The following is a 27,054-nucleotide window of genomic DNA, read 5'->3' as shown; positions in this document are numbered from 1 at the left end:
CGAATCGAGTGAATTATAGAACTGGAAAATAAGTAAAAATCACTTGAAATAAATCTCGTCGAGCCGTGAAACGTTATTCCTGATTTTCAATGTACCTGCAGCCCCTGGGACCCGCGCATCACTTGATCGAACAAAGACCGTCCCGAACTTTCGGAGAGCCATTGACCGGGCAATTGCAAACATTTCCCGCCGACGCTTTTGAAGTTCGCCCTTCGAATTCCCAATTCGAAACTCATCTTACGAAGTGTCACCTGCACAATTTTTTATAATTAAAACTACAAGCTCGCTCTGCGTTCAAGGGCAATTCAGAAGCCTTATGAAGCGGGTTTCCCGTGCAATTAAGCAAAATGAAGGACCCTCAAGGTCTCTTTGAACCCTTTACGGCGTTCGCCGACGTACGAAAGGTCCTTTAATTTCTCTGTTTGCATGACCTTTGACGAAGCACCGCAACAAGTGTAACGTAGCCAATGACGTCACGCCGTTTGCTGTGCGCCCTTAAGCGTGGCTGTAAAAATATATTCATATTTGAAAGAAAAACCCTCTCCACAAGCTTGTGATCCTTGGAGAGGTTGACGGTGTTACAAGCCTCGTTGGCACGTAGTGCGATATCATTGGAATTGAAAATTCAACGTCGTACAATAATTCGTTTGTGAAAGTATTTTTCTGCCTCGTCAAAGCAAACCTCGAGGGGCTGGAGTAAGAATTTTTTCTTCACGACGTTGAAGTCCGTCGGGAGTTTGAAAAAGTGGGAAAATTATGCATGGGCAACGACCGCGGTGGAAAGTAAAAAATTCACAGTTGAATTGCCGAGACTTGGCAAACAAGTCGGCGAACGAATCTATCGAAATTTAAAAACGGTTCCAGTCTGGCTACCTGAGACAAACAATTTCATACATCCATGTTCATCGGTGAGATTCGTTTAATCTACCGATCATCCGCGTTTGGCTGTGAAATCACATTCGATGTATGCAGTAATTGATTATACCATATACGTATATGTTGTAAATATCGGAGATGTGGGCCTACATATAAAATTTTACATCATTTAATTGATAAATTTTCACAGTTTGGGATGAATAAATTCAACAGTACGTAATATCCACACGCTTCGTAACGAATTGATAATTAATCCGGACGTCTTTCTTCGTTGAATGAATGATCGCAAGTATGATTATTTTCCTTTGATATTAGTTCTGATTTTTCTATTAAGAATGTCCGAACGCGTGCCGAGTGTTTGATGTTAATCCATGACCGAAGCTGCCCGAGCAACGATTAGGCGACGACAGCGCGTGTAACAACGAGTACAATAAGTACTTTCAGCCTGGAGGCATGACGTCGCATACGTTATTCGAAATGCCACGTATGTTTATATGAGTGGGGCTTAAACCGGGATTTAATATACGTTGGCTGCCGAGTATACGGTCCGTGGAGGAAAGTTTAAATGGCTTGCATCGTGGGATGATAACGACGGTCCGAATGGCGAGAGGGAGGGAGGGAGAGAGAGAGAGAGAGAGAGAAAGCGCCTTTGTTGAAAGCTGGATTCCCCTAAATCGCGTTTAAAGAGGTAAAGGCTTGCGTCCGTGAATAGAAGAAGGGAGATTTTAGCCACTCTACCGATGCGATTGGCGAACAGCGTGCCGAGATAGATCGATAGATGCAGATATCGGGTAACTCACGTGTTGAGAAATCGGATGAACGATTCAACCACGGGATGGAAGCTGTTATTTTAGGATGCTATCCCAACAATAAACAACTCGTGTACATGGATATTATTAATTTGACCAAGCAAATTAAAACATTTCTCAATTTTTATCTCGCTCAAAGTTTTTCAGGTACGTGCCATCAGCTGAGGGCTCATTCTCATTTGCTAGCGAAAACAAATTTGTTGTATACTTTCTCCTCTTTCCTCAATCATGAATCCTCCTCCACACCGTCCGTCAAAGCTTTCGTGTTTACCATCCTGACCACACTGGCTAATGCAGATATATATAATAATATATATATATAAGCCCGTTTTTCAAATCCGAAAGATAAATCCGGTGATCGGAACAGATATCAAAGGGTAGGAATCCTGATCCAACATAAACGTTGGACTTTGTCCCAGGTTTCCTCGTCCTTTTCTCATTCCAGTTTTTGGACAAACGGCATTCCGCTCAGCTGGCTCTAAATCCGATGTTGTCATCAGACTTGTGCCTGCAAAGCTTTGCAACGACGGTATAGTATAATCGAAATTTGTAAGTTTTTCGTGTAGCGATTGTGTTGACCCTGGCGCTAAGCCGGCTGCGATCCTCGACGTAATTCGATGAGTCTTGTAGTTTTCTTCAAACTCGCACAAACGACTTGGAACCGTCGTCACCGCCGCCGTCGCCGCACCTTGATCAAACTTTGAGAAACTTTGCTAATGGAGGTGTCCTTCGAAGGGTCGAGTTGGCGGTCAACCGGAGGCTGAATCAAATTGCCACAGATTTTGCCTGCTTGTAAAGCCGCCTCATTCTTCAGCTGGACCGATCTTGGTAATCAGATTAACCGAGAGTTTCATTGCCCGGAAAACAGCCGCGGATAAAACGAGCTACAAAAGATTTAATCCACGCACGCAACAAGCTGTGAGGAAAAGGGCGTTGAGATCAATCTCGTGAGATCTAAGAAACTGCCAAGCGAAGGTCTGAATTTACCCTCGACTTTCTCACCCTCTTCGCGATGCAGGGAATCCCTCCAAGATGGTAAACGAGCTTTGAATATAAATCGAATAATACGTGCAACGAAAAATTTCACCGTCGCAGCGATATTAAATTTGTTTCGAAAAATTTCTAACCTTTGTAAATGAATTGTAATTCAAACTTTACCGCACTAACGACCACGCGATAATCTTAGAATTTGAAATACACCATCGAGGGATGAAGGATCGCTCGTAACTCGGGCAACGCGCGTACGAAGTAAAGAACCGAACGAAGAGAAGAAACGCGGGGGGGGGGGGGGGGGGGGGGTTAAAAGAAGAGAAGAAAAAAATGAAGGGATAAAAAAGAGGTTAGAATGGCTGTCGCAGCGTAAAATAAACCCCCGTAAGAAGCGCGTATTCTCTCTTGAGCCGATGCGTGCGGCAGCGAGAAGATCCTTAATACGACTTCGTCCTCGGAGAGGAACGCGGCATAATACAAGAAGGACGAGCGGCGGCGTGAAGGGGGGGGGGGTGAAAACAGGCCGCTTCTCCGCCGGCGTCCTTGTCCTGCCACCCCCAGGAGCAGGTTCGGGGGTGGAAACGGGGACGTCGGAGGCGCGGCGCAGTCACACCGGGAGCGTCAGGGTGGGCGGACGCAAGCCACGGACCGGCTCCCCGCTGTCTGCCGTGTGTATTCCCGACTCCTCGCATGCGGGGGATGTTCAGTCGTCCGTGGTTCCTCCGGGGTGAGGAATCGCTGCTGAGACGGTCGGATTCGAGGCGGAGTTTCATGGGTGGAATTATTTTTTGGAATCCTCTATTTTACACGGTCGCTAATGAATTCGGTTAGCGTTTGATCCGGTGGGGAGAAAATCTTCTTCGTATCAATCTGTTTGCAAATAAGTAAAACGACTCCGCTTCGAGTCGGCCAAATTCGTGGAGAAGAAATATTAATGTTCGACGATCAACGCTCCAGAGAATGTTCACCGTTGATGTTAAAGATAGATCGGTAGTTTTGCGCTCTCACCGACGACATTCGTACACAGTGTTGTTGTATTTTCATTGAAATATCAGAATGAAAGTTATAAGTGTTAAATTGCGACTTGGAGATAAACATTATTTCAATGGGAGTCTGCGACTTGTGCGCTTCTATCGAAGCGCACCTCACAACTGGTTCAATTTCATTGGCGAAGGCCGGATTTACGATGTGAAGAAACTTGTTGGCGAAATTTCGAGCCGATATGCCCTCGCCTCGAAATGTTGATAATATAAAAAGATGCTTCGACAAATTCAGGAATCATTTGATAAAATTACTGTTTGCCCTTGGGCGCCGAATAATTATCTTGAACGTAATCAAATTAATCGGTGCATAAATTGAATTGATATTTGAATAAACGACCCGTCGTTAATATCTTACTGCATTTTTTCTTTGCTCATATTTTCGTTTCGACGATCTGTACGCGCGGAATAAATAATAATTATATATAAAGAAACGAAAAATTACCACCGTATAAAATAATTAATATACGTATACACTATTTGCGCTGTGGAGTGTGTTCATTTCACGATCTGGTACTTTTGTAATTAGCTTCGGGCCGTATTATGTAAATATGCAGCAATGGAAGGCAAACCGCTATACAAACATTCATTTTCTGGATAACGTGGCATTTTCATTCGAATTTACCGGAATCTAGATACTATTGATGAAACCCCAATAATAAAGTGGCCGTAACAATTATTAAATAGCGATAAAAATGTCAACTGTTGAGACAAATATATTGTCAGGAGAAAATAACGATTGAAATAACGTTTGATTTTAATGCCAAACGTAAATTTAAGCCACCATCATGTAATAATCCTATACGAATTATATATATAACGGTATAATAACATTAAACACAATAATTCTAAAATTTGAAAACTTGATCATAAATAAGTAAAAAAATGAATTGATAAATGAATTGATAAGTAATGTGCATCTAAAACTTACGGCATAATCAAATGAATAAATAAATAAATGTAAATCAAATAAACGTTGAAGATTTAAATAGATTTTTTCCTCAGTACCTAATCGTTATATTAAAATATTTCTCTCTTTATAATAACAAATATAGCTACCCACCCTATTTACATATACATATGAAATTATACATTTATTTCTCAATACTCGAGTGAATATTGTAAGAAGCTTGTTAGATAATTGAATAAACGAAAGTGAATAATTAAATAAATAAAACTAAAATTAACGATTATAGTAGTGATAGTATAAAGAGAAAAAGAAATAAAATAATAAAACTAATTAGCAATCCCCTCGCGCGACAAAAGTTACAAAGGATATAAGAGAAGTAAATTCATACGACAAGCATACCAATTCCATTTTTAATCGTTAAATACAGACGCATCAACACATACCTAAAAATGAGCGAATTCGAGTGCCCTTCTAAACAATACTTTGAAATGCAATTGCTCAAACATGACGCGGCTGGTGCTGAGTATTGCGGTTACGAACAAACAGAATTACAGTGTGATAGTTGCAGTGCCTCGACGGACTCGGCTGACCTCACGTGAAACCAGACGGCGGACCCAAATGTTCCCCAAAAGGTATAATAAATTTATAATAATTTAAATCAAGCACGCTCGTTGGGTGAGTGAAATAAAAAAAAACAAAAAAAAAACAAGAACAAATCCTTGTTATTCATGAGACACGTGCCAATTACTTTGAAACATGTAATCCTCATTGTCTGCGTTATAACAATATAAGATAATGTTACAAGAACGCGACGAGTTGTTTTTGCACCAATTAAAATGGTTTTAAATCGACTGCGTAAAGCTTTGTACCTTTCGTCACGTGTATTCGATATAACGAAAGATTCAAACGAAGTTAAAAGTAGGTTATAAACCCGTTTTAATCACCCCATAAGTAAGTTACTCATGGAATTTAGTTTCATCAACTAATAACCAATCACGGTACCGAAAGGAAACTTGATTCGTATTATCAGTGAAAGACTTGTAACCGTACAGAGCTTCATTATAAGTTGAAAATATAATCCAAGAGGAAAACTTTTCCACAATATATAAAACCGCTTTGTTAACGTAAGACGTAATGAGATTCGTATATCTATTTCGTGGAAATCTACAGATTTATAGAGACTAAAAAAAGAAAAGTGTCACCTTGCCGCAAAAACTCTTAATCCCATTATTTCAATTTAACAAAACAAATATTACTTATTACTAACGAGATTACCTCACCAACCAACTTGCTTGAGAAGTCTCAACTCCTGGGCTGTTTACTGTCATCGCGTTTCCCTTCGTCTCCGCATTTATAGCTTATCTCTATATTCTCCTCAGAAACGTGATGGTTGTTCATAACAATTGTCGATTGATCGAATCGGTAAATTCTGTCAAAGAGATCATCAAAGTTTGATGCAAAAAATAAAACTGGTAAATCTCTACGATTTGCAGCAGTCGATGAAAAACATGGAGGTAAAATCTATTAAAGAAGAAGAATAAAAAGAGAGAGAGAGAGAGAAAACAACAGCTGGAGAGCGAAGGTGGTGGAATGGTCGTTTTTCAATCGAATGAAGTCAGCGAAGCTGCTAGTGAAAAAAAGACGGAGTAACGATGCGACTTTAATTGAGCAAAAAGAGAATTCTTCGACCATCCGACTGCCTGAGTTAACAATTTTTCTCTCCTCTCAACCGGCAAGAAGAAAATTCATATACAGTGCCTCGCAGAAAGCAATATGTCGCATATATCGAAGCAAAGCTTTTCCGCTAATTAAAACCTCAGGATGAGCAGATTACGTTGGGAAAACGCTTCGAAAAGCTTCGGTTAAGCCCCGAGTTCGAAGCAGCATGCGGGCATCTCCGTTTCACAATTGCATTAAACCTAATCGGTCTGCCTGCTGCATCGTGTACTATATACGCGGTTCGATTTTGCAGCAAGTGCATCGCGTTGTGCTGCTTGATAGTATATTACACGAAATGGTCAGACTCGCGATCATCCTGCAACTCGCGCCGATAGACGACGGATTGAATTCATCAACGACAATTTCATTGCGGGAAAACTGTATCATTGAAGATGTCTAAAGAGATTGAAGAAAATTTTGAACGATTTTTCTAGCGAGACTTAGCGGCCGTTTGATCGAAGATTTCATAAATTTGAAGGCGAAAATAAGAATCCAAAAAATACTTATCAGTATTGGAATTGATTATTTTGGACGAGCGCGTAGTTAATTTATACAGAATTTATATTCAAGGCAAGTTGGGTTGAATTCAATTTGACTCAAGTTTTATTATATAAAATTGTTATACTCCCATTGAGTGTCATTCTATTCAAATTCATCGCCGTAACTCTTTCATCAATTGTAATATCACAAAGTATCTTGCCATGCTTCTGACTCGTTTTTGATACGTCGTATAAAAAGGGATCGAGAATGAAAGAACGAGAACAAAGCAAGGAAAAATACACTTGAAATTACGGAAACGTTTTAATTCGGTTTCACCCCTCGTCGAGCAGCGTAACAAGTATCGCTTCTCGAATCGGCGCGTTGTGTAACTGAGAGCCCCTAACAATGATTCCGGGGCATGAAACTGGAATGAGATTCAACTCCTGCAAATACAATAAACTTTTACATTGTCAGACGAGCCGAATGATTCGCAAGAATAAAAGACAGATCGAGATGGGGCGACGCGCGTCAAGATGTAAATAAATGGAAAAAAAAGAGAAAAGCTCGAGCACGAAAAAACGTAAATTGGAAGAAACCGTGCATCGATCTTTGGCAGGGTCGAAAATCGAGACCGTGATTAGTCAAATAACAGCAATCGAAGACGAAGCATCAACGCAACACATATATACGTATTGCATATAATATGATCATAGAGAAGTTTAATCGGTTGCAGAAATTCGAGGATCGTGTCTAAGCGATTAATAACGGCACAAGGTTGTCGGTAGACGGAAAGTGGGAGATGGATATCCACCCCTTCATTGTCGGTAGGGGAATCCCACGGTGCCGGACTTACCCTTATCACATTTGCGATGAATAAGTGATAGTCAAGAGGAAGCGAAGGGCTGTCCGTACCGGATGAAGTTAAGAAAGCCTTCAAGGCAGCTAGCTCTTTCTCCCTCCGACACACGGCGGTACCCGAATGGTTCAATATTAACGTTCGCCTCGGTTTTTAACGTCGAGGAATTGATAAACGCGAGGGTATCGGGGCTGAATTCGAAACCCTCTTACGCCTCTCTGTGTCTGTACATTCAGAGAATTCAAGCCTCCTGCTCAGCCTTGAACCGAACGCCCTTGTTTCCCACTTCATCTGTATTATATCCCCGCGCGTTTCTCGTCGCGTAAGGACGAGTATCTCGCCTCGTCTTCTACCGGTTCTGGAGTGTTTAAACGTAAATTGCCGGGAATCAAAGTCTATCCCAATCAAATCCCTACACGAAGCGTCGAGAATTTTGAGCTGCTCTAAGGATTACTGATGCTTCCTGAATTTCAAAACCATCGAACGCGTCTTGTCTCTTACTTGGGACTGACTCAGAGGTTATTTTTCACTGCGACAAAATTATTGTTATCCTTATTATCAGTACTGTTGCATACTAACGTTCATATTATATCTTCCTAGTATGATTTATAGCGCTATATAATATCTTCTTCAAATTGGTAGGCACGTTTGATTAGCTCTTACGAGGAAACATGTAAACGTTATCCTGCTATTAAGAGCACGAGTACGAATCGTAACAGTGTCATCGTACTTGTGAGATTTATAATTTATACGCACCTTGTATTTTTTACTACTCAAAATATCGAGGAAGTGATATCCTGCCTGAAAAAAAGCTAATTGACATTTCTAATCGCAAGAAAGTCATCTGGTAGTAGTTTTTTGCATGTGAGCTGTGAGATAGAAGATTAGGTCGAAAACATGCGTCCAGAGGGAATCGTTATCTTTAGAATTTGAGACACTGAATTGTGAATTAAAAAGTATGCATTCTTTGATGTAAGATCTCTATAAATTAGAAGATATAATTAGCGCTTATGTTACAGTAAATTAGACTTTGATAATATACCAAGATTAATAAAAAAATATTTTCGTTAATCTCTCCCACGAATATACCTGTCTACAAAATTTCAGCAGCGTACAATAAGAATTTTTCTAACGACTTTCTTCAACTACCAGGATCGTATTAATTATCAGGACTAGAAACGATCGACTTATTCTCATTTCAATGTCACGCGTAGCTGAATAATTTTGGCAAGAAGATATAACCATCAATTCACAACTGCGAGCATCCTTCGAATCCGTGAAGATCTGCACGAAATGACCTTTGTTTTGTGCCAGAACTGGTAGCAAATTCATTGAAGATGAAGTGTATTAGACAGCTCGAAACTTCTTCAAAGCCAATTCTATTTTTTTCTTTACCTATTATTTTCTCCCATCTCCATAAAATTTAACCGAGAAGTTAACTGCTGTCGCAGCAATTTCATTCTTGCCTTATACGGTAAAAGTTCTTCATACTAAATTATCAAAACGGATTGAATTTTTCCATACCTGCCCGATTCTTTCTTTTAAATTTCACTTTATAAATTCTTTTCGTGGAAGTTTTATTCAAGTTTCAAACACTTTTGGTAAAATTTTTTATTTTTTCACAATCATACTATAGAGAGAGTGCAATTTCGAAAATCATATATTTGTAAAATGTGTGACTTGTACCTAGATATGTGAATTGAAACGCACTCTGAATATCGAATACTAGATGTACTTTATAAAGCTTCCATCTTGGCACGACGTCTCGATTCTTTATCGCAAGGTTACGCGAGATGGAAGAAAACCGTGCGGTATTCGACGCTGTTACCCACGACGAAGAGTTTTATTTAAACGTGCATGAAAATGACAAGTCTATCGATGCTGCAGATCTTGGAGAAAATTTTCCCCGCTGTCTGTACGGATTCTGAAAGCACAGCGAAGCCTCGATGCGAACTGCAGTTCGTCGAAGACTGGAATGAGAGACAAGTATGGATTTTTCAACCCCTGTAAATACTCGGCGATTCAAATCGCGCATTAACGCGTTCGGTTCATGAGCTCAATCGTTTGATGCGTGTCAAATGACATCCACACAGCGGTTCAACGAAGGACACGTGAAAAATCAATATCAAACGGCATTCGACCCCCGCGCAGTTTACAGTCAGGCGTGTATTACTTGCACGATTATTCGCGTACACAGGATCAGAGTATTCCCGCAGGATTCGCAATTTCGCTCGTATAACGTTTACAGCTCACAGTTCAGGGCGTATAACCGACGCACCTCGCCTTTCGATCAGATGATGAAATCCGTTCGTTTTACAAGCTGCATGCTGGGAATACCAGGAGCGAGAACAGTGGCGGTACATTGGAGCACAAAACTTTACGACTTCTCCACAACCCCGGAATCGTTATACTTACTTGCCCGATATCGTACTTCCAGGCTGTGCCTTGTTTGGTTAACGTCATTTATCGCGGCAACGAGATTGAGGCTTGATTTATCAGGTTAATAGCGAAACGTGGCCAACTAAGATTTCTCAGCATTAATACGCACACGTTTCACACACGGTAGAATTACCCCCCCCCCCAACACTTTGATCTGCGTCAGTTCGGCACAGCTGGAACCTAATCGTGAAGCGTATCCTTTTCCTTTCGGAATCATCAATCTCGTGAAAATATTATAAAGCCTGCCTCTCAATGTTTGGCTGATATCACCGAAGGCCTTTGAATATTTCACTCTATGCGTCAAAATGAACAATAAAATTCACGAAGCACGTGTGTAGAAGTTTTTGTCCATCCGTCACAAGTGCGCGTTTATTCAACCGAAACGTGTATTCGTTTTTTCAACTTTTTCCCATTAATATTATTTTTTCCTATTGCTTAAACTCGCGATCAAAGGTGAATTCAACATTAAATAAAAATTAAAAGAAAAGATTTTTCCCAATGTGGGTACGTATAATACCGAAAAAAACAAGCTGAATCAGTAATGCGAAAATACATTGTATGAGGATTTGGAATAAAGTTTTGCAAAGCAGGGAATTGTATTCAAGATTTCCAAGCCGGTGAAGAAATTCTATAAGGCTTGTATTTCCACAAGCCGCTAACAAAATTTTCCGAATGAGAAGCGGAAGGATTCGTTTCCGTTCGGTAAAATAAGTTGGCGGTTCGTGTAAACCATTCAACGAAAGTGCAAAAAGTGTGCGGAAATTAAAAAATAGGCAGGGAGAGAGAGAGAGAGAGAGAGAGAGTGAGAGAGAGTCGATGCGCTCAAACTATGGATAATGCAGAAAATTTCTACTTGATCTCAAGATTGATGAGGATTGATCTTTGCCAAGGTGATTATACACAGTTGGATAGAAAAAAATAACGTGATGTAATATAAATCGACGCCAGAATTTCTCGACCGTTTCAGGATTTTCTGATAACTCACACACACAGGCAAACACACGCATGTACATGAAATGTGTATGTGTATACATTACGCGGAGGCACATCCATCACGCCTGCTAACTGCACGAGTAGAGCCGCCGAAGAGTTTTGGGGTTAATCTTGTAATTCGAGTATCGAACTTTGTCGGGGGTAGATCAAAAACAATATAAGCTGTATAAGCTGTTGTAATTCTAGATGCTCTGTGCCGTGAGCGATTGTGAGAAGAACTTTTTTATACACCAACTGACTTGATATAAAGCCTATACCTACTCATAACCCACCCGCGTTTTATCTGTACGAAGATAAAATGGTGCAATTTTAGTTGCAAACTGCTGAAACTCGACCCTTATTCAACTCACGACACTCGGATTTCTCTGGTGGGGAAAAAAAAAAAAAAAAGAAAAACAGAAATGAACGTAAAAATAAAATTATGACCGTATAAAAGTACCGCGGTTCTCGTTCTCGCTGAACAAGACATTGTCTTTTTTTTTTTCTTTTTTGTCTTCTCTCCGCCATGAAATCTTGAGGACTGACCTCGACGCTTCTTTTGAAATCGCGAAAAGCACGAGAGCAAATATCTTAGGAAAGACATTTATTTACTGCATATCCAGTTCATTGTATAACCCATTGTATCGTGTAGTACAAACATCACTGTTTCATGATTATATCTGCACAAGAATTCTCTGAATGAAGGCGAATGTTCACAACTTGAAAAGAAAAAAATTCCACTTTCTCGAGAGATAAACCAATGAATGACACATCGCTATTATTCGACTTCACACAACGAGTTCGAAATGTGGCTGAGCAAAGTTTTAACATATTTCATGAAACTTGATGATAAAATTAAGAAAGCGCAGAGTGAAACAACGGATATGAAAGACTCATGGATCGAAGTTCGAAATTTTTCAACCTCCCATATTGAAGGCTTTCATCCTCCCATCTTTTGCGTGCGTAACGAAGTTCCACGAGCATTAAAAATGAACCAGATGCCTTTCTTCTACCGTGCGTCACAAAGCTCGAAGCTACCTTGAACCGATATTATGGTGGTCAGGTTAAGGAAGGAAGACATGGCGTCTACGTGAGAGTTTCCATGGTTACAACTCTTCTTCCTTCTCCAGTCTTTTGTTTCTGCGTGTCTCTCTCTCTTTCCCCTCTCTCTGTTTCTCTCGGCTTCTCGGTACATCTGCGAGACCCAGATATAAGAGGTCGACTCGTTACTTGGTGGTCTGCTTACGTCACCAGAGTGTAGTTAACTTCGTTTTAAGTGCACCTAGCTAGGCGCTAATTAGTTGACGCTGTTATCTCAATTGCACGCTAAGCGTTTTCAAGATCATAAAAAGCGGAGTTTGTTCGAAAATATTTTTGCCTCGGTGTTATGTTGTATATAGACCCCGTTGCCCATGGACGTGAATCGAAATTTTGCGCATCGATGATAAAAGTGAGAAAATTGAACGATCGGAAGGTAATCGATGAATTATTCTACAACCAAGTAATTTCCCGCTCGTTATTATTCCCCCGACGCCGCGCCGGAAAGCGTCGCGATGCGAAGCTAGTTTGCCCCTCTTGAAATAAAGAAACCTACGTAATAGTAGGTCGTTGAGTTAGGCCTGTTTTCCCGTCTTTTCTCGTTTATTCCGATCGGCCAGAAATTGGATTTCTGGCCGATCGGAATAAACCAACTGCACGTGTCTAGCGTATATTATACATCGATCTGATTGCCGAATGATGAATTATTATTCCCTCGCGTTATTATTGCCCAGGGAGTTTGTTATAGACTCGTCCTTCCCTCGTCAACAATTTCGTCTCACCCCCGAATGCGTATGAAAAGGTTATACGGCGTCGCAGAAATTACCGTGGGTTGTAAAGAACGAGGCGATCATCCGATGTCAAGAGCTTTCAAACTGCGGAGGCCATTTCCCATAAATTCACCGACACAGCGGATGGAAACTGCTTTCGGCGGGTTATATCTACAACGGCAGAGTCGCACGTCTCGTAGAATCAGGACAAGCGTCGAGTTGCACCTCACGAAACGTACCTACTCTCGATTCGATCATTCGGTCGAAGTGCTGAAAACTGGAGTTCGGATCTTTCGAACCTGCGGAGCTATTAATTATTAATCCTGAAATTTGTGTGTTCGACAGGTGTGAATTTTTTAACAAATTATTACGCCTGCAGCGAGAATGAGGGAAATAATTTACGGAAAGATTCGAACAGCACTGATGCAAAGAAAAGCCTTGGAAAAATGGCGGTATAAGATCTGAGAATTATTCTTGCTTCAGTCGGTCCTGAAGCATCGTGGCAGGTGAGCAGGCATTTATTGCTTTCGTTTCGTAGCGTACGATGATGCATCGTAAAAACAAGTAAAACTTGACGAGTCAGAGGAGCACGCGGATGGTATCTGGTGCTGGTTTAATTTCGAAAACATAGGTTCATTTCGTTCCTTTAATTTTCCTAATTTGTATGTAAAGCGTTATTAGAGAGATAAGGGCCTCCGAGTCTCCCGGACAAGCGGACCCCTTTTCTCATGCCTCTCTCTCTCTATCTCTCTCTCTATCTCTCTATCCCTTCGTATCTCCCTCGTCTCACCCTCCTTTCCTTGAGACCCTCAAAGCTTCCACTCAGCGCTCAGACCAACTGGCGTTCAAGCATACATAGAACGCATACGTGTCTGTAAATCGAGCATGAAACATGAATGTATGATCTATGAAGACGTCAACGTCTGCGCTAAGCCCACCTCGCTATAGTTTGCGATTCATCGTCATTTGTCAAACAGTTAGGTACAGGAGACAACAGGGGCTAAGCTCGCAAACCTAATCAAAATATAACTGCAACATGAATTTTGCATTTTCGAAATTGTCGATAAGCAGAAAACAATAAAAACAATCACACTTGATTGGATCGCAGATACGATTTTTGCGTAAGCATTTTTTTCATCACTCTTGCACCCACTTCGAATTATCAAACAAACAATTTGTCACGTAAGTTCAATCGCCTATCAGCAGATATTTTCGTATTCGCGATAACCACGACGTTTCTCTGCTAAAAGGTGATAAAACGAATTCTTATGAACCGTAAAGGGGGGAACGAAAATTTCGTAAAGATCGAAAAAGTCTTCATCGTTGAAAAGAATTGCGGTCGCAGATACACACATCATGTGTAATACTGGTGTGTCAGGGTAAGAAAGCATCACACGAAGCTCGACGTGCAAAAACATATCCAACATAAAACGTGCGAGTCATATCGCCTCGTTTCCGCCGCTTTTTCGTTTTCACCAAAAACCCGACTCCGCACAATGGTTCCAGAACCGGGATTACCTACAGCCATACATCTTTTTTTCACAGCGATCAATATATATATATAAGAAATATGAGGATCAGTGTAGTTGTCGCAGGTGTTAAAAAACTGGTCTTATCAGCCATTTAATTTCTTCGATACTTTTTTGCCTCGACTTTTTTGAATTGATTCTAATTCTGCAACCGTTCTTAAATTCGCTAATACCGAGGTGGCCACACTGTTCGATATTCGGGCTGACCTTCGTTTATATATTTCACGACCCGATCGACCAGCGCCCGGGCTCTCTACGGCTATTTGTGATCGGTTTGCATTATTTAGAGAGCAGATCGAAGTTCACGGTGACAAACGAAACGTTCTATGGATTCGTCCCTGAATATTCATCAACCCTTTTAAGTTTATTCCCGACGCCAATAATTTTCGGAAAAGCTATAGGCACGCGACCGTGTTCCAAGCAGAATATTCATACGCATCGATCGATTTTCAATCACTTGTTGCTCGCGGAATATCGATGATCTTTGCTTACGTCTGTTTTGAATGACCATAATATCGCATGTACAGATCAAATCACGCTATGGTCCATAATGAAAATGTTACAGCGCACTTGACATTGGTGAGCGTAAATATTTTGCCGGTGGGTTTTTGCAACCAAATTAACCACTCGGGAAAATTCAAAAGAGTATACGATGAACTGGAGACCGCATGTACGCCCAGAGAAACAAGAAAACTTTCCACAAAAGCTCGCTTATAGTACTCGAGGCAAGTAGGAGATGTAGAATAGTTTTATTTTTGAGCCGTGAGGGGATGTCGGCAAAGAAGGAAACGACTGAAAGCGTGAGAGAGAGAGAGAGGAAGAAAGATAGTCGGGAAAGAGAGCAGCGGCTGTAATAACGTAAAGCTCGGAGAGTCGGACGAGTCAAGAGTCCCTGCATTTCCTCACGTGCCTACCATTTGCGTATAGGTAGGTATACCAACAAGACGATTCGAAAAGTAAATTGAGTTTCAAAAGAATTGAAAATCTCCCTCGGTGTATCGGAATATTAGCTGCAGCAATAGAATAAAATTAATGGACCAACTCTCATCTCCGCTGTTCCAATATCACAAGGACGAGGATATACGAACGAAATCGAATCGATGCACCGCAGTGTGAGGCGGCAGTCCAGAAATTAGTTTGTCCATTGACAAAAATAAAAACGACAAACGCGAGAAGTAATCCAACTTCGGAGGTGAGGCTGTGCCTTTATGCTTCTAACTTTTTTCCTCCCACAAGTTTGTTTTGCCTCATTTTACTTTTCGCGGTGTATTTACGCGGGTGGGAAAACGATGGAGAGAAGCAAAGATGAGGTATGAGATATGGAATTGGCTTTAATGCGAAAGCCAGTCATGCTGAACAAAATCACTTGCCGCGGGGCGAACCGCGAGCGACTTGATTATGAAACTTTCGTTTTGCTCAAGACATGAAAAATATAACGCACAATGCAGGTAAATATGCGAATACATCCAGATGAAAACTTGTATATGATATTGCAGCAAAAAAAAAAAAAAAATGAATTGAAAAGAATAAACCATGTTACGTTATGCTATAAAAAAAAAGATGTTATATCTCTTTGCAAAAGAAACTTGTGTAATAGGGCGCACGTGGTACTTGAAAATTCAAGATGTCTACTCCACCTGCCTTCGGCCTGCGAAAGAAACACGTGCCCTGAAATTCATCGGGAGCTTCTTACAGGTCACCGTAATTGATCTTGGCTCAGTTTATTGCTGAGGGATTGAACTTCGGTTCCCGGCAATTCGTAGTTTCGTGATATTCGTGACCAGTTTACAAAGGATCTTAACCATAAATCCATTCACCGACAGCCATCCTGGGAGCGGAAGGCTTCTGCGCACAAATCCTAATAAAACGAAATAAATTACTAAAATGCGTGATGGTCCCTGATAAAGTGACCGAGTTCTCGTACCTCGGTATTACTATCGCATTCATTAATATTGATGAACCAACCGTGACGAATTTACAATTCTTTCTTTCGCAATGACGAAAGAAAAATCAAACACCAAGAAAATATAATATTGCCAAAATCTAGCCTGACAATTCGTCCAAGCCGCTTTATCGGCTCTTTTTCTCATCCCTACGAAAAAAGGGTCCAGGCTAATCAACTTTGGAGGAAGCCTGCAGTGTACAGATGAAAGGACGGTCGCTCAAGTTGATTATCTGAGAGTTAGCTGAAGTGGGGAGGATTCACTACCGCTGACAAACTTGTAAGCGACATAGAAGATGCTACAGGTTTTAGAAACCCCTAGGCCTCCGCTGAACTCGATTAATAGTGTTCGCCGTCAGCGAGGAACAAAAAGAAACTCTCTCAAACAAGGTGCAGAGATTGAGTTAATCTGCTGAGGGTGAGCGCGGACCCCTTAGCGATGCGACGTAGTTAACACTCATAATTAAGGGTGAGAATGCTATTGAAGGGATGAATCAAAGTGATTTCGATTCTTCCGACCACGCCTGAAATTGTCGTCATTCGTTACAATGGATCGACGCCTCTTACGAAAAGTAGAAGCGTTTCAGATTTCTTACGAAAACTGGCATCTTGTCGTTTTCACCGCGAAAACTATCACTTTTTGATAGGTACAGATTAGTAAGAGCACAGTATCGCTGGGTATAAAAATCCCCGAAAAAATAAAAAGATTACGCATAGTTTAGGTAAGGACTATTTCGTATAAATATAATAAGATAAATTGATATTTATATTGATAAAAATTAGTTGTCGACAATCAAAGTTCAGAAGGAGCAGAATTAAGATCCGCGAAATGCAGAAGGGCCAGAATGCCGAAGGGCCGTAATACGGTTGTTATAGTTGCCTAGACTTGTGCTAGATGCTACTAGATACCGGCCGTCGGATACGTGTGTCGTTGCAGAGAATATATTATATATTATGTGTTTCTGACGTCAGCCAACCTTTCGGCATTTTGGCCGTTCTGTATTTAGCGGGTTTCGGGATTTCGAGTCTTTGGTCAGTGGTCATTAATAAATTCGGATTCGTAGATCTTCGACAAAGGCACGAGTCTGACATTTGAAAAGTCGACTTTTCGACTCTTCGGTATTTTCGCAATTCAATATTTTGCCCTTCGTAATCTTGGTCATTTTCGAGAAAAAAAAAAAAAACAACGTCGGTATAAATTGATTTACACATAATTGCGTTATCAATTATTATTTTTCTACAAGTCGTCTTTTCGTACTTTATGGTCTTTCTACGTTTTTAACTGTCGGTAGTTTGACTTTCGGGATTTCATCCCGTCGACGTTTTGGCCTTTCGTATTTTTGTATCCCACCCCATGGTTCGTCAGTTATCCCGAATTGCACGATTCGCATCGTTAGGAATGGGAGAGCTGAAGCGTCAAAGTGAATGCAAATTTCGATTACTTTCAATATCAGCACACAAGAAACCCTGTGGTGCGGACATACACCGGTTCCATTTAACGGTTTCATTAAATGTTAAACGTTGTACGGACTCCGACCTTATCTGCATTTGTTTTCATTCGACTCCGTCTCTTCCTTCGTTTTTTCTTTATTAACGTCCCCGCATTTTATTTTGATAAAAGCCTCAATGCTCTGCCTCTCTGGGTGCTTTCATAACACGAGCCTCCGTTTTTTTTTCGCCCACCGCAAACCTCGTGCTTATTGACCGAAACAATGGAAAGTGGCGAATAAATTGAGGAAAGTAAACGGCGCTCGACGTTCCAACAATTCCATAATTTATGCCCCAAGAATCGACGAAGAAGTATAATTCATTTGATATTTCTCAAAAGCATTTCCGCACAATGGTAGCTACCACGAATATTTTCCAATATACAGTCTGGATATATCAACGGTTATTTTTTTTTTTTTTTCACCAACAAAAGCACACCGTTAATTATAAATTTTTAATTTTTCACCGAACCTTACTAAATGAATTGAAAAATAGCGAGCACCTTCATAATTTTTTTAACGATAATTCGAAAACTGCTGACGTAAATTATTCAAGGATGACGACGTGAACTAGATTCGTCAACGTAGAGGAAGATCCAAAAGAACGGCTCGAATCGGGAATATGTAGAGGAGGTCGGGCAACGTATACACCTGAATCTGATATGAAACTAGATCGTATAGGTATCCAGTTGTCCGGTGCATGGACTGACAATCCAATCTGTCCGACATAATTGGAATCCTTGAACCTTCGACCCATGCTTCCGATTTAGTACCAACGACGTTCTATCGGGACAGAGGGAGCGCTACTTTTCGTCCAAGATTACACGCAGATCGCAAACCTGCAATTCTGACAATTTTCCCCAAAACTCCGTTAATCGTGTTGAAAAAATAAATAAACATCGTCAGGCCTAATACTTTGTTCAAAATTTTTTAATAATTACTTTAATTCAATCGGTCCCAAGCGGGTAATATACCTAATTCGTTAATCACCTACTTTTTTACGTAACTTCACGACGACCCGCTTTCGTGGTAGGTCACACGTCCACCCCCTTCGTCGTTGTTCCGTTAGCTTGTTTTATTTCCGTGAAACCGGTGGATAATTTAGGGTATACATATATCCGGTGTAGTTCGCGTGACAAGTGAAACGGACCTGGTATTATTATTATTATTATTATTATTATTATTATTATTATTATTATTATTATTATTATTATTATTATTATCATCACCTGGTCACCGGACTTGATGAATTTTTAAAAGCCAAGGCACAACGACGACGTTTAACCGCGACTTCCGCTTTCGCGAAATGGTGGAATATAACAGGAATAACCTTAAAAAGACAATGGATATCTTATACCGAAGGCGGTCGATAACGCGAAGAAACGTTGTTAATACAAGGGAAAATTGTAACCGGTTCTCGGTGTAATTTCTCCCTTCGGTTAATTCAAAAAGTAGGGTAATCGTGAGGCGAAAGATTATCGCGTGGACTCTGGCACGCTGTCTTACATAGTCTTGCTAGTTTTGCGGTGATTTTCACACCGCCGCTCCCGCTTTTAAACGAGAATTCCGCAAGCACGTTTGCGAGTTTGTCTGTACAGGTTATAAGGTGTAATAATAATAAGTTTCCGTCGCGCTTTTCCGCGACGTTTCAGCCAAGATTTTCGGTCAACTTTGTTGAATTTCTTCGATTGTTACCATTCGAACAATGCTTTCTTTGTCAACGCCTTTCCGTCCTTCCTTCCGTTACTTGGTCAGCACCCTATTCTTCCGGTTTCAGAAGCCTTTAAAAGGTCTGCCCGACACTCACGGCTCCATCTTTTCTACTTTCCGCTCTCTTTGCAACGATAACGACCCGGCTTTGTAATTAACTTCTGGTAATTGATTAATCACCGCGATATGTGGTCGAGTGATATCTTGGAATTGAAACTGACGTAAAAACTTATCAACCTTCTCAAACCGGTGAACACCTTTTCACTCCGACTTTCGTGAACCCGGAAGCTCAAGAGGAACGAAATATGTCAATGGAATTTCGATAATCAGACGCCATCGTGCTTCAGCGGCTTCTCGCACACGCCTGACCGAATTGGTATTATTTCTTTGTCAGCATTTTGCCGCTACAGGTTGATATTGTTGAAAGAGAAGGAAAATATATTACGCAACAAAAGGCAGGACACACCTCACAGCCAAAGGCTCGAGCCTAAAGTCTTTCAAACCAATTGTAAGAATCAGAAGCCTTAAATTCATTTCTGTAGGGTATAAACGGGAAAGAAAAATTTCGTGGTATAACTCACAATCAGCATATTGTTGGTACAAGAATCACGCGGGTGTTAAATTGGGTTATGTTTTTGTACGTACGAATATACATATCCCTGTGTAAAATTCACCCTAGCGCGAAGCGGAATATTTTCTGAAAATAAAATCAACGATTTTACCTCAGCTGCAGAAGCGAGTTTTTCATTCGCTGAAAAATTGCGCCGCTGCAAGACATAATTTTTGGTAACATCGTGTAAATTACGGCCGCCTCGTTATCCGGCAAAACGCCCGGGGTCGTCAACGTTTGTGAAGCGTATAGAGTTTCACTCTTATACCGCGGTTTATGTCCAGGCAGATTGTAAAAATAATAATCCGTACGTAAAAGTAAATGTCTTCTGCAAATTTTTGACGACGCAGCGAGTAGTTATTTTTTAATTCTTTCACCGCGCACCGCGACGATATCTCGATCAAACGGCATGAAAGTTCAATCCGTCATTGCAGATTACGAATATACCAGCAGTCGAATAAAAAATGCTGAAATATTGTTCATAACGAATTTTCTATACTTCCATTGATGGACTGTGATTAAAATTTATTACACGCGTGCAAACTTTTCACAGCCGCCAGCCTCTTTTTTGTAGTTTATACGTTAGATAACATTCATACATCATTCGTAGTTTTAATCATGAAGTTTTGACACTAAACCAAGATTTTGACTTATTCAAAAAGTTAGAGTTAGATAGTAGAGCTGATTTTATCAACTATCGTATTTACGAAAATAATGCGCATCGGTTTGCCGGAATAAACCATCTCATTCAAAAATACAAATTGAGTTTCTTGCCTTTTTCAAAAATTTATAAAACTTCCTTCGGGAAAGCTAGTTATTTTATTTATCGGATAAGATGGTCCGCAGCTGGAGTCAAGGATTGACGGTGGTCTCGCTCTTTTTCTGACGCGCATCTGTGGGGTCGGATTTTCGACATTTTTCTTTTGATCGAGGGCAGCCTTCCTACATATATCGTACTTAAGGCTCGTATATTTTGCAGTAAACTTCCCCGAAGAAACAGAAGCGCGGAATCGAGGATAAAAGGAAGACTTTGATTTTTGGTTGCAGATAAATTCTCTTCAGTTTCGAGAAACTCTTCTGGGAAATTAGAAGCTTCTTGAAAAACAAAAAGTAACTTCGGAAGCGGAGATACTCGTCTCCGGGGTCGAATCGCTCTCGACACGACGAGATTTCGCTTTGTTTCCCCGCCGTTTCGAGTTGTCTCGAAAAAAACCTCTCGGAGAGAAAACAGCTTGGGCACTCCGTTAAAAAATAAAATCCTGCCGTGACAATTTATGAAGTAAGAGCAATAAAATGAGAAGAAAAAAGACGGAACAAAAAAAAAAAAAAAAAAAAATCATCACCGTCACTTTTAACGACGTTGTTACCTGTTTTCGCACGCGGTAACCTCCATGACGACCGAGCTGACGACACTGCGATATATCTTGCTGACCTTTAAACCCACGTATATTCACGTATACATAATGCCCTCCGAAAAATCGTTTCATCGCAAAGCTTTCGGGTCGTGAAAACACTTTTTACTTCATTTTTTTTCTTCTCGAGGATTATTCGTCTTACGAATTTCATCGCAAGTGAAAAAGAAAAAGCCCAGTAACGAGTGCGAAAATATAAAATTCCATCACATCAAATGTATGAAATTAACATATTTCGTATAAAATGTTTGCACTTGAAAGTCGAACACAAAGTTATTTTTATTTACAGTTCTTTTATTCTAGCTCGGTTCTTATTCACTTTTAGCACTGTGATCAGAGGCCATTCAAATATTAGCTAATGCTAAAACAGGGGTAGGACATACAGAAAAACGTTATCAAATGTTACCCTGTAATAGCAGGCATTCCCGACAAACGTTAGCTAACATAGGAAATTCGAGGTGCGTTCTCAAAGCCTGCTGAAGAAAAATGAAAGTTTTTTTTTTAAAAGGATGTTTTAAAAAAATAATGCTTGAATTGCTCAATAATAATATCTTAGTAAATGTAATGTTTATTGCATGCATTTAAGAAGAAAAACAATACATAATGTGTTTAATACCCATTGAATAATGAATTCACGTTTTCCTAAACATTTTAATGCGTATTAATAATAAATAATAATAATTAACATTTAATAAAGTAGGAGTAAATTGATCAGGATGTGACTGTAAATGGCATTTCTGTCATTCTCAGATAATGAATCAATTATCCGATAAACTATTGACAAAAGTCGGCAAAACGAGCAAACGTTACCAATCGTTATCACTAGGGGTGGGTTGCAAAAATTTGCAAAAAAATGCGTTAGCTAATCCTTGAATGGCCCCTCAGACGCGTAGGCAATAAAAAAACACTAACTGAATGCGCCGACTGTCTGATCAGCGAAAAAAAAAATGCCAATTTGCACGTGAATTCAGATTATGCTCGTGTACCAACGAGCCTGTGTTTATGTGTGTGAATATGCAAAAGCAGAAATGGGAAAAAGCGTGGAAACGCTTGCCTGTAACTACAAACTGAAATGCAAATTTTTATCTGCTTCTAAAATTGAATTTCACCGTCAGTCGTTCATTAATTAACTCAAATTTTTCGTTTTTATGATCCAGGTAGGGTGGAGCAAAAGGTATGAGCAGTTGAATTCACCATACAACAATAATTTTCAAGCATCACAATTTGAAAATTCACCACCATTCAAAATTCGATATCGTACAATTTCCGCAGATCAGTCGTTTGAAACCATTCGAACGAAGTGTTGCACTTCGGCAGAAATTGAAATTAGCTTCTATCGCTTCGAGGGAAAAGAATAGAAAAAAATAAGAGGTATCAAGTTATCCGGCTCTATAAGCTCATCCGTCTGGGGTATTAAAAATTTTGCATACTCACCTCGTGGCGTCATTTCTTTCTCTTGGGCTTTTCCAACGAGTAGAAAAGGCGAATATCTTGGGAGAGACGCGCGTATACGGATCGAAAAGAGAGTGAAAGAAAGAGAGAAACCGTAGGGCGATCCGTAAATCAAATTTTTTTCACCATCACTGGATCCACCCTCCACAGAGGCGATATTCAAGCCGAACGAACGAAGCACACGACATTCCGCGGACTAACTTCCAGGCATGAATCGCTGCTCCGTTGCATAACTTTACGAGTGTGTGAGACACAGGTATCCTATATCGACTCATAGATCGAATTACAAAGTATAACATACACGAGCCCGAGTTCATCGCTGCGTAGTTTTGGCATTCGAAAACAAGAGGGTAGAAAAAGTTGTTCGATTTTATTCCCTTGCCGTTGACCGTATAAGTTTACGTAGGAAAGAACGTGAACGGAAAGACGAGCATGTTTCGCACAGACTGGACCAAAGTGAAGGGCGAAAGAACAGCGTCAAGCCGAATAATCAATTTTCATTCTCGCATCTACTATAAAATATATACTGAAGTTTCCTTGTGCAGGCAACCGCTAGTGCATATATCCTTTCTTCAGTATGAGTCTTTCATCCCGCAGCGCCTTGACCATACAACCTCGCGGAATTAAGTGCAGGGAATAAAGAAGAACCCTCTCGTTGGATTACAAATTTATACCACACAGCGAACCAATTGCTAAACCTTTCTATAACGCGTTGTTTAACGTTAGTTGATGGTATTCTCCGCGATTACTTTCTTCTTTGCACTTTCGCTCTCGGTTGTGATTCTCGTAGAAACTTACCCCCACCCCCCGAATGATATTCGAAAAAGAATCACACGCTCGCCGATTTGTACAAAAACTAATCACTTTACGTCGCTGTAACCGCAACGGTGTGCCGATGTGTCTGTTTGGTTGAAAGGATGCTGCACCGGAATTATCCAAAGCTTGACAGACAGACAGTGATTAATTCACTAATGATAAGAAACGCACCTGTCTCCGCATCCTCGTTCCTTCGGGGTCCGTAAGGTAATTTCCTCAAGGTGGCAGAGGCGATTAATCTTGTATAAGTTCTGTAAGAAACCGTCGCTGCACCTTGAAGCAGGTTATACCGGTATACAGGTATCTGGTTCTGCGCTCGGAAATATGATTAGTATCCGCGTTTCTTATCGCAAAGCAAAAAAAGAATCCTACGGCCCACGGTTTTGGCTCGACAAATATAATTTATGACCGGCGTCTATATATACGTAGGTACACGAGCCAGAAGGGCGATAAAATTACTTCCTCTTCAATAAGACCAGATGCGAATTAAAGAAATGAAAGTTTTCTACCCCCTGCGAATTGAAAATTAAAGGAAACTTTGTTCCAGGCTCATTAATAATCTTTCTTAATTATCATCGACCGATATCGTCCAGCCTTGCAAATAATATATAACGATGATTAATTTTTACCATTGTAAAAAAAAAAAAAAAAAAAAAACAGAAGTACGAGAAGACTTTTAAGGATGAATGAAGAAAAGGTACGAAACTTAACACATTTTGGTAGGTATACAACATTTGTATTATACGACTCAACGGCACCACGAAACAGTTTTAAATAATATTTTTTTTTTTGTTTATCAACCGTTAAAACAGTGAGATGTACAATACAATGGAGGAATTAAACGAACCGCGGTGTTTTAGTTGCAACAGCAGCCGCTATAACACCCGCAAAAGCGGCTTGTGTAATGGATAAGAAATAAAAACAGTCACCGCGCGCAACTAGAACTGCGTGACGTTGTAATTACCTAGGAAGTTTAAATTACCACGATAAAGCGAACAATTAGAGTTCTCCGTGCAGGCAGTATATACACACGTATGCATAAAATACATGTGCGTACAATGTATATGTATAGAATCTCTCTCTCTTTTCTTTCTCTCTCTATCTCTCTCTTTCTCTCACTCTCTCTCTCTCTTTCTCTCTCTTTGTACCAACGTGTACGTCAAAAACACAGTACCTACATGCAACCGCCAAAGAATTGCACGTCGCACGAATTAGCATATACCTAACAGCGTACATAAAGCACTCGAAATTACATCTATGAACGAACGTAGCTTGCAGCTTTTTCATAGTCCTTAGAACAATATTTTAGAATGATAGAAATAGCCTACATATATCCTCGCTTAGTCACGTCAAAGTGATGCACGAACGTGATTGCGATCCTCCGTCAAACTTCGCCCGCTCGTCTCCCATGGCCTAAGTGAACCGAAAATCTAGGCGCCATCGCCTCAATCAGACTCGGCTTGAAACTTGCCGAAAGATCATTTTCTTTTCCTTCTTCTTATTTTTATTCTTTTTCTTTCGATTTCACTTCCCCCCTCAATCGTACCGTTTTTATCCGAACACCCCAGAGCCCAACTCCCATTCCCTTTTTACACCCTTGATCTTCACCGGACCATAAAATGGGACGACGTCCATATCGAAAAGTAATTACCTCCAAGGGCATGGAACGCCGATGAGTGATCATGAGAAACCAGATGTACCATCGCTGTGCACGGATTTGATCGACAATTGGGTCGGGCGAATTTGTTCCCTCGCAAAGTTACACGCGTTGTAGAATTTGTTTCGATATTGTCCCGCCTAGTGAGTACCTTACTCTGCACCCTCGTTTTTCGGACCAGCTGGCGTGGATGGCTCAGTGTCCGAGAAAAGACAAATGAACCACGAGTCCACCTTCATTGGCACAGGCAACGAAACAAAAAAAATTTGGGATTTCCGCGTGTGTCTCGCGATAGCGGAAACGGGTATTTCGCACTTCGCGAAAAAACCTTTCCAACATCTCGAAAATTAATGAATGGCTAATTATTATTATCGGTAAACGTTTTCCGAACCGTTAATTCTTAATACATCAAAATTAACCCCCCCCCTCCACGTGGCAGGTTTCGGAGGCGATGGAATAGAGAAAAAAAAAATATCCCCTCACGCTCCCTCGTCACTTCGAAGGTCGTCGAGGCGATCGGCCGATTTTCGACGGAGGATTATTTCGCGTTTTCGTAAATAGCGCGACCTCGTCGTAGATCGTAAGTTGAACGCGATTCTTCCTGTTCCAGCTGCGGAAGCCAGTTTCGACTCTGTCGATTCCCAGCGCGATGAAGACCAGCGGTGGGGTCTCGGGAGGCCCTGGAGGCGTCGGCGGCGGCGGTGCCGGTGCCGGACCCGGCGGGGGCGCCGGCGAAGACGCCGGCATAGCCCTTGTCGGCGTCCATTCAGAGTACCCTAGATACATGGAGGAGCGTGGCCTCGGCGGCGGCTCGATGAAGGGTCCCTCCGGCGGCAGCATAGGGCCCGCCTCCAAGCACAAGCCCAACGTTGGCTACCGCCTTGGCCGCCGGAAGGCCCTCTTCGAGAAGCGAAAGCGCATCAGCGACTACGCTCTCGTCATGGGAATGTTCGGCATCATCGTCATGGTCATCGAAAACGAGCTGTCCAGTGCCGGGGTCTACACCAAGGTGAGTCATTTCATCGACAGTTGCTACTCGAGTTTTTTCCTTTTCTTTAAACAAGCTCTTAAGTTTCTACTTTTTATACGCCGCTACTGCTGAAACGTCGCACATCGATGAGACGAAACTATTTTTTTTATGTCTCCCCTTTATGACTACACTCACATATATATATATATGTACACTGTACACTTGTTTTATTTACGATCGTTAAACGCGTCGGAAACTGAGATTTACAACATTTCGGTTTTTTTTCTCTCGACAATCTTCCTCCACTTTTATGTGCATTTGTTTCCTAGTTGAAGCGCAATCGTCACAGAGTACCTGATATTTCACCGTCTTCGCAAGATCAGCTCGAATGTATTTTTCTACGCTAAATTTGATGCAGAATTTTGGTTACTTTGCTACAAGTCAGATCTGCTAATTTACAAACAGGCTGGATATTACAATTGTAAACGAAGAGGGAAAAGAAAAACTTTTAGCACACACTTGTGTATACATTGAGAAACTGAAATTCGCATACCCTTTTCTAATTTTAAC

General features: G+C 40.8%; 1 protein-coding gene and 1 long non-coding RNA gene across 7 annotated transcripts in view; one reads left to right on the top strand and one right to left on the bottom strand.

Moving 5' to 3' along the window:
- SK (small conductance calcium-activated potassium channel) overlaps positions 1-27,054 on the top strand; it is a 171,390-nt gene that overhangs the window by 77,889 nt on the left and 66,447 nt on the right. For 2 of the 3 annotated variants that reach the window (XM_046632477.2, XM_046632478.2), the window contains one exon: positions 26,125-26,523. In XM_046632477.2, coding sequence (XP_046488433.1) covers positions 26,125-26,523 — 399 coding nt within the window. Of the gene's footprint in view, positions 1-4,762; positions 5,258-26,124; positions 26,524-27,054 lie in introns of those variants that run through there. The other variant, XM_046632479.2, reaches the window with a different exon arrangement.
- LOC124221992 (uncharacterized) overlaps positions 1-27,054 on the bottom strand; it is a 167,386-nt gene that overhangs the window by 94,323 nt on the left and 46,009 nt on the right. The window lies entirely within an intron of this gene.

Source organism: Neodiprion pinetum, chromosome 6, assembly GCF_021155775.2.
Source record: "Neodiprion pinetum isolate iyNeoPine1 chromosome 6, iyNeoPine1.2, whole genome shotgun sequence".
NCBI classification, from domain to species: Eukaryota; Metazoa; Arthropoda; class Insecta; order Hymenoptera; family Diprionidae; genus Neodiprion; species Neodiprion pinetum.
This window is presented reverse-complemented; position numbering and strand designations above follow the sequence as displayed.